This window comes from Heptranchias perlo, chromosome 4, assembly GCF_035084215.1.
Source record: "Heptranchias perlo isolate sHepPer1 chromosome 4, sHepPer1.hap1, whole genome shotgun sequence".
NCBI classification, from domain to species: Eukaryota; Metazoa; Chordata; class Chondrichthyes; order Hexanchiformes; family Hexanchidae; genus Heptranchias; species Heptranchias perlo.
The window spans coordinates 7,498,304-7,511,396 of record NC_090328.1 but is presented as its reverse complement, the minus strand read 5'-3'; the positions used below and the strand labels follow the sequence as shown (position 1 = coordinate 7,511,396).

Here is a 13,093-nt window from a genome sequence, read left to right as displayed (position 1 = left end):
ATTGGATAGCTCTTTCAAACAGCCGGCACAGGCACGATGGGACAAATGGCCTCCTTCTGTGCTGCAACATTTTTTTAAAAATTCGTTCATGGGATGTGGGCGTCGCTGGCGAGGCCGGCATTTATTGCCCATCCCTAATTTCCCTCGAGAAGGTGGTGGTGAGCCGCCTTCTTGAATTGCTGCAGTCCGTGTGGTGACTGTTCTCCCACAGTGCTGTTAAGAAGGGAGTTCCAGGATTTTGACCCAGCAACGATGAAGGAACGGCGATATATTTCCAAGTCGGGATGGTGTGTGACTTGGAGGGGAACGTGCAGGTGGTGTTGTTCCCATGTGCCTGCTGCTCTTGTCCTTCTAGGTGGTAGAGGTCGCAGGTTTGGGAGGTGATGTCGAAGAAGCCTTGGCGAGTTGCTGCAGTGCATCCTGTGGATGGTACACACTGCAGTCACTGTGCGCCGGTGGTGAAGGGAGTGAATGTTTAGGGTAGTGGATGGGGTGCCAATCAAGCGGGCTGCTTTATCTTGGATGGTGTCGAGCTTCTTGAGTGTTGTTGGAGCTGCACTCATCCAAGCAAATGGAGAGTATTCCATCACACTCCTGATTTGTGCCTTGTAGATGGTGGAAAGGCTTTGGGGAGTCAGGTGGTGAGTCACTCGCCACAGAATACCCAGCCTCTGAACCTGCTTTTGTAGCCACAGTATTTATATGGCTGGTCCAGTTAAGTTTCTGGTCAATGGTGACCCCCAGGATGTTGATAGTGGGGGATTCGGCGATGGTAATGCCGTTGAATGTCAAGGGGAGGTGGTTAGACTCCCTCTCGTTGGAGATGATCATTGCCTGGCACTTGTCTGGCGCGAATGTTACTTGCCACTTATGAGCCCAAGCCTGGATGTTGTCCAGGCCTTGCTGCACGCGGGCTCGGACTGCTTCATTATTTGAGTGGTTGCGAATGGAACTGAACACTGTGCAATCATCAGCGAACATCCCCATTTCTGACCTTATGATGGAAGGAAGGTCATTGATGAAGCAGCTGAAGATGGTTGGGCCTAGGACACTGCCTTGAGGAACTCCTGCAGCGATGTCCTGGGGCTGAGATGATTGGCCTCCAACAACTACTACCATCTTCCTTTGTGCTAGGTATGACTCCAGCCACTGGAGAGTTTTCCCCCTGATTCCCATTGACTTCAATTTTACTAGGACGCCTTGGTGCCACACTCGATCAAATGCTGCCTTGATGTCAAGGGCAGTCACTCTCACCTCACCTCTGGAATTCAGCTCTTTTGTCCATGTTTGGACCAAGGCTGTAATGAGGTCCGGAGCCGAGTGGTGCTGGCGGAACCCAAACTGAGCATCGGTGAGCAGGTTATTGGTGAGTAAGTGCCGCTTGATAGCACTGTCGACGACACCTTCCATCACTTTGCTGATGACTGAGAGTAGACTGATGGGGCAGTAATTGGCCGGATTGGATTTGTCCTGCTTTTTGTGGACAGGACATACCAGGGCAATTTTCCACATTGTCGGGTAGATGCCAGTGTTGTAGCTGTTCTGGAACAGCTTGGCTAGAGGCGCAGCTAGTTCTGGAGCACAAGTCTTCAGCTCTACAACTGGGATGTTGTTGGGGCCCCTAGCCTTTGCTGTATCCAGTGCACTCAGCCATTTCTTGATATCACGTGGAGTGAATCGAATTGGCTGAAGACTGGCTTCTGTGATGGTGGGGATATCGGGAGGAGGCCAAGATGGATCATCCACTCGGCACTTCTGGCTGAACATACTATGATATTATGAATCCCTTCAGTAGAAATAGTTTCCCCACTGGGGAGCTACTAGGACATGATAAAGTAATACTTTGTTCTCATATCATATAGTAGTTGTAGCACAGGAGAAGCAATTCATCGTGCCTGTGCTGGCTGTTTGAAAGAGCTATCCAATTAGCCACACACCTCTGCTCTCTCCCCATTGCCCTGTAAATTCTTTCCCTTCAAGTATTTATCCAACTCCCTTTTGAAAGTTGTTATTGAATCTGCTTCCACCACCCTTTCAGGCAGTGCATTCCAGATCGTAACAGTTCACTACATAAAAAAATGTTTCCTCGTGTCACCTCTGGAACTGTTGCCAATCACCTTAAATCTGCCACTGAAAACAGTTTCTCCTTACTTAGTCTATCAAAACTGGTCATGATTTTGAACGCCTCCATCAAATCACCCCTTAACCTTCTCTGCTCTAAGGACAGCAAACCCAGCCTCTCCACATAACTCAAGTCCTCATCCCTGGCACTTGAACGAGGGGGCATAATCTTAGAATAAGGGGCTGCTCTTTCAAAACTGAGATGAGGAGAAACTTCTTCACTCAGAGGGTAGTAGGTCTGTGGAATTTGCTGCCCCAGGAAGCTGTGGAAGCTACATCATTAAATAAATTTAAAACAGAAATAGACAGTTTCCTAGAGGTAAAGGGAATTAGGCGTTACGGGGAGCAGGCAGGAAATTGGACATGAATTTAGATTTGAGGTTAGGATCAGATCAGCCGTGATCTTACTGAATGGCGGAGCAGGCTCGAGGGGCCGATTGGCCTGCTCCTGCTCCTATTTCTTATGTTCTTATGTGTTCGTACATGTCACATGGGATACATATCTTTACACCTGCGCACAGAGTTATGGCAATGGCTCTTTTTACAACTTACCAGCGTGACGAGGAAGGTGCTGATTGTGCGAGCAGCTTGACAGAGTGCACTGTATTCCTCCAATAGGAGCGAGATGAACTGATGAGCCTGCGGCGGTCCCTGCGCCACACTTGTGACTTTGGATCCCAGTGACAGATGTCGGAGCAAGCGTACCTTCATTTCCAGAACATATTCCCTGGCCTGCTGCTCTAAGCGTTGGTACAGCTGGTAGGGGTCCCGTTCACATAGCCTAAGGCCAATCAAACAAAAGTAAAGCACATTAATGATCTGTTACAAGTTTCAGTTTCTCACATTTTTCAAAACATTATAAACTTGTACCTTTTGCATAAAAATAATTAAGTCTACTCCAGCAAACACAGGGACAATCGGGAATTAAGTACTGGAGTTACAGATTAAGAGTTAAGAGAGTAGATGGTTCCTCTGAAGATATGCTGCATCCCATGCACTACATGTATACGGCTAAATTTTAGTTCACAAGAGGCTGCTAATGGAAGCTGCCTTTTGTTGCGTTTTATATTTAATGTCGTTGTCCACATTGGCAGAACTTTGAGATGAACAAATAGGACACAAATAGAGCTAACCATCTAAAATGGAGCTAGCCGTGGATCTGGAGACCTGCAAGAGACAGCTGCATATAGTGACACCACTATTCTTGGCCAGAATAGAGATGATTGGGGAATTCCCCAGTCAATCATGCCTGGAGACCGTACTGCTGTAAGTGACTGGGATTGATTTCATGTACGTAAATTGTGGTATGTAACTATCCCCCACTCACTGCATTTTGCTGGAGAAATCACCGCTTTTATCAGAAGAAGTTGCCGTAGTTTCGGTCACAGGTTCTTTTCCTCCAGTTCATAGAGATTCTTTTTAAATAGACTCTGCAGACTGTTTGCTGCAGTGCTCTGTTTAAACAGACTTTGTTTGATGTAAAATAGGTTGTTTGCTGCGAGTCCTGCTGTAAGTCCCACCCCAGCTCCAACTTATCGGCTGACAAAGTGGTGCCAATAGACACTCTGTCCGATTAAATCAATACTACCGTGAGATTCTCCATATATTAACATCTGCAACAAGTGTACCTAAGTAAGGGCGGGGGGGGGGGGGGGGTGGGGGGGGAGGAAAATTCCTCTAAATTTCTGACTCCTGTTATTGGGATCTCTTTTCCTAAACCGTGGCGGATAACTGGTCTACACTGGGTTAATATTCGTGAAGTAACAGCCTACTATTGTAACAGATTTAGTGATATTATGCAACACTTTTGAAACGAGCAAGAGGAGAGTGTTGGGGGAGTGCACTCGAACTGCAAGAAGTGCACCAACCCTGCCCCTGATTTTTTCTTCCTACAGAAAATTGTCTACGGAGTTAAATTCCACAGCTCCTCTTCAGATTGGAAACCCATCCAATGAAGAACTGGGACGGCAAACATGCTTCTGCTGCCCTGGAGTACGATGTGTTGTTGTACAGAGCTGCATGGCTTGTTATGAGGTCTTATTTGCAAACTTTAAATTAACAGCAAGGCTTTTTCTGAAGGTTGCTTGTGCTGTGCTAAAACTCATTCTTCATGAAGCACTGAACCTTTTGTTCAAAACAAAATATAACCCGCTTTTTCAAAGACAGACAACTTTCCACGTTTATGTGCTTCCATCTTCACCTGCCCTAATCCCAGCCCTCGCTGCCTCCGCCTCTTGTAAATGTCTAAAATTTCTTTCATCATGTCTCCCATCGCCTCATATTAATATTACAGCCATTTAACCACTTCCTGTTTATGGGCAAATCTGTTTGTGCATGCACGGGTGCATGTTTCCCTCTCCCTTCCCTTTGCTTGATCCTTTTACTGTTCATCTGTAATTTTTTCTAGTTCTATCAAAGGCTCGGCACCTGAAATGTTAATTCACCTGTTCTACGCACTGATGTTTACTGACCTGCAGAGCCTTTCCAGCAATTTTACCATTTGCTTCAGATTTCAGCATCAACAGTATTTTGCCTTTTCTTTCCTGACAGGTTTCAAAAGGTTGGTTCAGTACATTTTAATCTTAAAAATGCCTCTCAAGAATGCAGTGCGTAAATTTATTAAGACTGTGTAATTTTCCCTTGTGCGTAAGTACTGTTAATTAAATTCTTTTTGCTATTCCAATTTAGAACTATTCTTCACTGTGGAAAACTACATCTGTTAGTAGAAGCAAGGGAATGCAGTCCTTTCACTTGTGTTTAAATCCAATCTAGAATACTAATGGAATTTAAGTCTCTGCTCATTACACTGTTGGCTCGGCTCAGTCGTACAGACCAGCGAGGTCCCAAGTTCGATCTGTTCTGAGACAGGTAATCTCAACTGGAGCAGTAGTAAGGGGTGCTATCATTGGCCTCAGCCATGGATTTTGGCAGGGGGGGGGGGGTGAAAATATGAAAAAAGGGAGGGGAGGAGATGGGAAGGAAAAAGTGAGGAAGAAACATCTCCCTCACTGCCAGTACACTACACTGAGCGAGCACTGATGAGGGGCTTTTCTCCCCCCGCTTTATACATATTCATGAAGTGATAATCTCAACATAAAAGGTGCCTGTTGTGAGAAACTGAAATCACATACTGATGCAATATGGGCACTCTGCCAAGACTGCAATGAAGACATTTTGCTGGGACATTGTTGAGGGAACTTGCTTAGTTCTCACACATGCAGCCTTGATATTCACGCTCGTCTAAACTTCCCCCTCTTGCTCCTAAGTTCCAAATATAATGTCCTACACTGTCCTCCTCCTTTCTGCATCTTCACTATGTTGTAATTAAAACTCATATTATCTCCTACTCTAACTCACTCTTTGCCCAGAACCTCAAAATTGAAATTCTTTAACCTCCTCCCCCAGTCTCTCCATCCTGCTACAATCTTTGAGCTTTTAAAACCCAAGCCAGGCATCGACTAATAACTGCTTCCTGATTAATCAAGTCTCCAGTTTTACTTTCTTTAACCTTGGTGCATGATGCAGCCTTGGGGTATGGATGAGGAAGGCCATTTGACTAATATCTCTCATCCATCCAGAAAGACCCTTCAGTTTCCTCCATCACAGCATCCATCTCTTAAATGTTTCCAGATTTTTTCACCTCCACTACCCTGCCTGGAAGTCCAATCCACATGCTGATCACTCTTTGTGTGAAGAACTTTTGGACACCAATCCTAAATTTGTCTTTCACCAACGAAGCTCGTCCTTCCAGCAGCTTCAACTATCTCACCTCAGGATTATGAACATTCTGAATGTTTTCTCTCTACCATCCTACCTGGCATATGATTCCAAATACAGTAAATGTTCATCCTCTATGCTTGGGACTAGTCTCATTGCAATTGGAGTATTAAATAATTATATTTTAAAAATGTGTTTTTAGCTAAATTAAAACATAATTTTAAGTTATATTTATACAATGATATCATCTTAATTTTCAGGTAAAAACCATCAACCAGAATATGTTAAAAAATTGAATTACTATTTGGGAAACATGAGCTTTGAATTAGATCAAGCAATCATCTGCGAGAAAATGAAACAAATATTGATATCCTGCTCTCCTTACAGGAGTGGAAGTTCCTTGCGGATACTGCACGGCATCACTCGAGTCTATGGCACAACGCATTTGGTTTGTTTTAACTTGCGTTCAATGTTCTACACGCAATAGGGTTTCTGAAGAAGGCAGCTCTGCACTAAAGACAGGCCTACCATTTTGCAACTTTGACTTTTATGGAGGGAGAGAAAGAAATGGATAGTTTCTTGTAGCTGAGTGCCTGCAGTTGGAAGTATGCCCATTCAGGCCAGGATTGTGCTCAGTTACGCCTCTACGGTCTAATAGACAGTCTAATCTCACACATGACAATGACCAGTTGATGACATTCTGCAAGGCTGCTGACAACGGTTGCTGCCTTCAGAAGAGGAGGAAAAACTACAGGAAAAAGCACAACGAATCCCTGTTCTGCTGTGACTGGGAAACAGCTAAACCAGATTTTTGTGGGGAAGCAGAGTGCACTGTCGGCACTCAGGTCTCCTCCATTCCAGGACTCCATGTTTTGCACAGATTTCATATTATTTGCAGTCCCTGGGGCTCTACTCAGTCTATATAAAAACGTGTGGAAGGTGGTCAGGACACTCTAGCCTGTGACGCTTCATAAACATGGGAACATGGGAAAAGGAGTAGGCCATTCAGCCCCTCGTGCCTGCTCCGCCATTTGATAAGATCATGGATGATCTGTGATCTAACTCCATATACCTTTGGTTGCCAAAAAGCTATCTATCTCACATTTAAATTTAGCAATTGAGCTAGTATCAATTGCCGTTTGCGGAAGGGAGTTCCAAACTTCTACCACCCATTGTGTGTAGAAATGTTTTCTAATCTCGCTCCTGAAAGGTCCGTCTCTAATTTTTAGACTGTGCCCCCTACTCCTAGAATCCCCAACCAGCGGAAATAGTTTCTCTCGATCCACCCTATCTGTTCCCCTTAATATCTTATAAACTTCGATCAGATCACCCCTTAACCTTCGAAACTCTAGAGAATACAACCCCAATTTGTGTAATCTCTCCTCGTAACTTAACCCTTGAAGTCCGGGTATCATTCTAGTAAACCGATGCTGCACTCCCTCCAAGGCCAATATATCCTTCCGAAGGTGCGGTGCCCAGAACTGCGCACAGTACTCCAGGTGCGGTCTAACCAGGGTTTTGTATAGCTGCAGCATAACTTCTGCCCCCTTGTACTCTAGTCCTCTAGATATAAAGGCCAACATTCCATTTGCCTTCTTGATTATTTTCTGCACCTGTTCATGACACTTCAATGATCTATGTACCTGAACCCCTAAGTCCCTTTGGACATCCACTGTTTTTAACTTTTTACCATTTAGAAAGTACCCTGTTCTATCCTTTTTTGATCCAAAGTGGATGACCTCACATTTGTCTACATTGAATTCCATTTGCCACAGTTTTGCCCATTCACCTAATCTATCAATATCCCTTTGTAATTTTATGTTTTCATCTACACTGCTTACAATGCCACCAATCTTTGTGTCATCGGCAAACTTAGATATGAGACTTTCTATGCCTTCATCTAAGTCGTTAATAAATATTGTGAATAGTTGAGGCCCCAAGACAGATCCCTGTGGGACTCCACTAGTCACATCCTGCCAATGTGAGTACCTTCCCATTATCCCTACTCTCTGTCGCTTTTCGCTCAGCCAATTTCCTAACCAAGTCCGTACTTTACCCTCGATTCCATGGGCTTCTATCTTAGCTAACAGTCTCTTATGTGGGACCTTATCAAATGCCTTCTGGAAGTCCATATAAATAACATCCACTGACATTCCCCTGTCCACTACTTTAGTCACCTCTTCAAAAAATTCAATCAGGTTTGTCAGGCACAACCTACCTTTCACAAATCCATGCTGGCTCTCTCTGATTAACTGAACACCTCGAGAATTTTCAGTCACCCTATCCTTAATTATAGACTCCAGCATTTTCCCCACAACAGATGTTAGGCTAACTGGTCTATAATTCCCCAGTTTCCCTCTCTCTCTCTCCTTTCTTAAAAAGCAGAATGACATGTGCAATTTTCCAATCTAGAGGGACAGTTTCTGAATCTAGAGAACTTTGAAAGATTATAGTTAGGGCATCTGCAATGTGCTCACCTACTTCCTTTAAAACCCTGGGATGGAAACCATCTGGTCCTGGGGATTTGTCACTCTTTTGTGCTATTATTTTCTTCATTACTGTTGCTTTACTTATGTTAATTTTATCGAGTCCCTGTCCCCGATTCAATATTAGTTTTCTTGGGATTTCCGGCATGCTATCCCTTTTTTCTACTGTAAATACTGACGCAAAGTAATTGTTCAACATGTCTGCCATTTCCCCATTGTCAATGACAATATCCCCACTTTCAGTTTTTAAGGGGCCAACACTGCTCCTGACCACCCTCTTCTTCCTAATATAACTACAAAAAATTTTTTCATGCAAATCGTACAAACTTTACACACCAATACAACCCAGTCCAAACTTGTGTAAATTTAGGCCAGCCAATTCCTATGCGTAGAGTGCAATCATTACTGCACAGTAGTTTTATTTATACCAAGCAGTGAGCAGTATAAACCTCCAAATGGTGGGCATTCTATTGTACCATTATATTTGGTACAGACTACCAAGAGTCATTTGGACTTGTACACAAATACCTCACCAGAAATAAAACTGCTCCATAACAGACTGTCAACAGATTAAGAATCCTAGACAATAGACTAGAGTCTAATTTTGCTGAGTATAGATCAGCAGTCTTGTTGTCATGCTTATATAGTGTATTGATACCAATGCATTACAGGAAAAATATCACAGCCATTAATCTGGTTTGATACGTGATTGACGCGTGATGCTCTAAATTCATCAATTCAAACTGTTCCCACTGCTCCCACCACAAGGGTAACCACTACTTCATCCTCTCTCTAGACACAACTGAAGGTTGGAAGGACAAAGTCCATAAATGGCATAGTTATGGCTGGGTATTTTCAATACCTAAGTGAACACTATGAATATTTCACGTGCTCACCACTGCACTTTACTGAAGTCCAAGTGCACAATAATAATTAAAAACCAAGATGTTAGTTCTTCACAAAGATTTTTTTTTTAAAAATGCAAAAAATATTGTTTAATGCACCAATATTTCATAGCTTCAGTGCAAGACCACTGCAAATTATATAAATTGCTAGCCAATGGCATAGTTCTGCAGCAAAATACATCAGCAAGCCAGTCTCTGTCTGGCACTTGTCTCCAATTCATTTTCTCACTCTGCCACTGATTCTCCAATCCTGTTTGATGATTTTATGCACTATGTCTGGTTACCCGAACCCTAACCCAATACTCTATGCACCTTCCTGCAGGCATGCACTGCAGTCTCTCTGTTTCCAATTTCAATCCATTCGCTCTCAACTTAGAGTGGAAAAAAAGTCAAGAGGTGAGGAAACTGATGTCTTTGCAATAAAATTGCACTAACCCAATTCTTTATTTCTATAACATGCAAGAGTACTTTAAACAAACCCCCCCTCCACCACCCTTTAACTTATAGACATGGTTCTCATAATAGAGCAAATTTCTATTGTTTATAGTGATGCATGATTTAGAATGAGCTGCACTATTTCTTCTATCACATCACTCACTCCAACACACAAAAAAATTAATCAAACATCCACAGGGTATTCCAGTCGTTATGAGAACCTTAAAAGCTGAACTATTACTGTCTAAAAATGACCCGTGTAGGACTAACAACAAAGATAATGACGGTATATTGCACGGTTTTTATAATGATCCAAGATTCACGCTGACCTGGCTTGTCTGGTTCACCCTTTGCCTTTCCAACAGGCGAAGAGATGATCAATGACAGTTATTCTGAATCTTGACAATGCTTTTAAAAGCCCCTATATAGATCCAGGCAAAAAATCCACAGGGGGGGGCGGCGGGGCAAAGAAGCAGAATTTTTTTTTAACGCAGCGAGTTATGATCCGGAATACACTGCTTGTGAAGGGCGGTGGAAGCAGATTCAATAGTAACTTTCAAAAGGGAATTGGATATGTCCTCGAAAGGGAGAAATTTGCAGGGCTATGGGGAAAGAGTGGGGAAGTGGGACTAATTGGATAGCTCTTTCAAAGAGCCCACACAGGCTGAATGGGTCGAATGGACTCCTTCTGTGCTGTATGATTCCGTGATATTGTTAGTGTTTAAATCAGTTAGCGGAGTAACTTCTGACAGAATATCTCGTCACAAACTCGGCAGGTGAACCGCACATTAAAGGCTGCTGACTCATTAAGTGCTCGAATTCTGGGAGATGTACCGTGCATCACTTCACAGGGCACAAATGATTCCAGGTAGTCAGATTGTGGTACTTTGCCTACTTTCCCTGCAACTACAGTCAGTTTAAGCACAGAAATTTCTGGAAAGACAAATATTCTTGCCCACTATAACGCACCAAACATCCATTACCGTCAATGCATTAGGTTTGGGGTGATGGTTTTTACCTGATTGCCATCTGAACAAACTATTCCATTATAACTACAATAAAAACCGTAAGTTGCATTTATCAAAATATTAAAAAGCATTAGCAGATTAACTCCAACTACCTCCAAGCAAATTTTTCCGTAATAAGTATTTGATTAATTAAATTCAAAACCACTTACCTATCAACCAGTTCTTTCATTCCCTCCTTATCTGGCACCAGCGATTGGTCCTGATCATCAGCCAACGGTGTCCCAGCTTGACGATAAATACATCGAACCATGTAACGTACCTCTGACCAATAATGCTGAAGCTGCTGAGATTCTCGTTCGTTCTCTGCCGATATTTCTCTGCAAATAATGAGTTCATTCAATAACTAATCACTTCCATCCTGGAGGAGGAAAGAGGCTCAATTTCAAGAAGCCATTCCTTTAAATAAACCCACTGGTTTCTGTTTGCTGAACAGGACCTGCACGTGGATTAAACTATTCATGTGCGATGTCTCTTTAAGGCCCTGTTATACAGCTGCTCCAGCTCCAGGAGAGCAGTACTCTAGTACAGACCGGTGACCTCTGAGCATCATGCTCCACTTTTTACTGAACCAGCGTGCCGTCAGTTCCCGTTAAAGGGCACTCGTTCTGAGCTCCTCTGACCTCTTCTCAGGTGCTGCTGAAGGTGTGGACTTCGGCTCATTGGCCTTGGAGGGGGTGCAGTGCATATTCACCAGAATGATACCAGGGCTAAAAGGGTTAAATTACAAGGACAGGTTGCACAGACTAGACTTGTATTACCTTGAATATAGAAGATTAAAGAAAGATCTAATTGAGGTGTTTATGATTAAAGGATTTGATGGGGTGGAGAGGCAGAAACTATTTCCTCTGGTGGGGGGAGCCCAGAACAAGGAGCATAACATAAAAATTAGAGCTAGGCTGTTCAGGGGTGTTGTCAGGATGCACTTCTTCATACAAAGGGTAGTGGAAATCTGGAACTCTTTCCACCCCCTCCCTACCCCCCCAAAAATGCTGTTGAGGCTGAAGGTCAATTGGAAACTTCAAAATTGAGATCGACAGATTGTTGTTCGGCAAAGGATATTAAGGGTTATGGAACCAAGGCGGGTAAATGGGGGTCAGGTATAGATCATCCATGACCTAATTGAATGGTGGGGCAGGCTCGAGGGCTGAATGACCTGTTCCTGTGTTCCCATTGACATTACAGCACGCTGGGGGTGAAGTGTAGTCACTGAATCAAGTACTGTAACTTGAAAGCTAATTTAAGTTTTGGTACCTACCGTTTGTTGCTTGGAAAAATGCACAGTGCGTGTATTTTTTCTCCCTTCATTTTCTCCCCTCCTGCAGTGGAGTTTGCATATCTCAGTGGAGTTGCCAGAGCAATGGGTACTCTCCAGTACCTCACCCAAATGGACGTGCTTCACATGTAAACCTGATCAGGGAGTGTCAGCAGGCTCTTCTACCACAGAAGACTTCATAGCAGAGCCCACCCTGTCCTCAACTGACATCCCCACACACACATTTCCAGCATTTAGATGGAGTGGAGAAGTTTCTGAGAACGAGGGGAAGGGGAGCAATCATATTTCTGTGCAGAATAAAATATGGTTAAATGTGGCACTGGACAGGATGAAGTGTCCAAGCCCAGAAAACCGGTCCTCCACCACCTCTTCCATTAACCCGGGTCAACCCCACATCTTTCTTCATAACCTCGGCCCCCTTCTTTGGATGGTCTGGGAACCCCTCTTCCCAATGCACAATTGTTTAAAACATCTAAATATGCACAACTGCATTAATGATGCAACTCAACGCATAACCACACTATGCAAAGTACTATACAAAACAGAAAACTTCTCATCAACTGCCTCTACCTGACATATACTAATTTAAAAAACTGCCAACAATGTCTACCTTCTCTTCTTTTGTTACATAAATGGATCAGTTATTCACCTTCTCATTACAAATAGGCAAATGGCCAAATATTGCAGCCTCGATGACAAGAGTTGGATGGGGTTTCAACTTGCAAATTTGAGGGAAGGTTCCCAGGCCTTGATTATGCAAGCTGTGAGCGGGAAGGATCAGAGTCAGATTTCACTGTTCAGGAGCAGGGTCAATAAGTCTGTTTCTGGTAGGAACAGTCGACAGTTATATACTTCAGTTCTGCTACATAGGGCCCAGTTGGAATATCAGGTTCTGGTTTGGGCGCCTTTTGGAAAGATGTCAAGGCCATGGAGTGGATGCAGAAGAGATTCACTAAAACCATAAATGGGATGAGAGGCTTTAGTTATGAGGAGAGACTAGAGAAACTGGGGCTCTTTGGAACGAAGAGCATAAGAAATAGGAACAGGAGTAGGCCATAAGACCCCTTGAGCCTGCTCCGACATTCAATCAGATCATGGCTGATCTTCAACCTCAACTCCACTTTCCCG

The 13,093-nt window shown here is 43.5% G+C and overlaps 1 protein-coding gene across 3 annotated transcripts in view; it reads right to left on the bottom strand.

Annotated features, from left to right (window-relative positions):
- Positions 1–13,093, bottom strand: part of fam193a (family with sequence similarity 193 member A) — a 220,711-nt gene that overhangs the window by 70,705 nt on the left and 136,913 nt on the right. For all 3 annotated transcript variants that reach the window (XM_067982416.1, XM_067982417.1, XM_067982418.1), the window contains exons 5-6: positions 10,842–11,009; positions 2,674–2,902 (exon numbers count right to left, since the gene is read on the bottom strand). In XM_067982416.1, the coding sequence (XP_067838517.1) occupies positions 2,674–2,902; positions 10,842–11,009 (397 nt within the window). The remainder of the gene's footprint in view (positions 1–2,673; positions 2,903–10,841; positions 11,010–13,093) is intronic.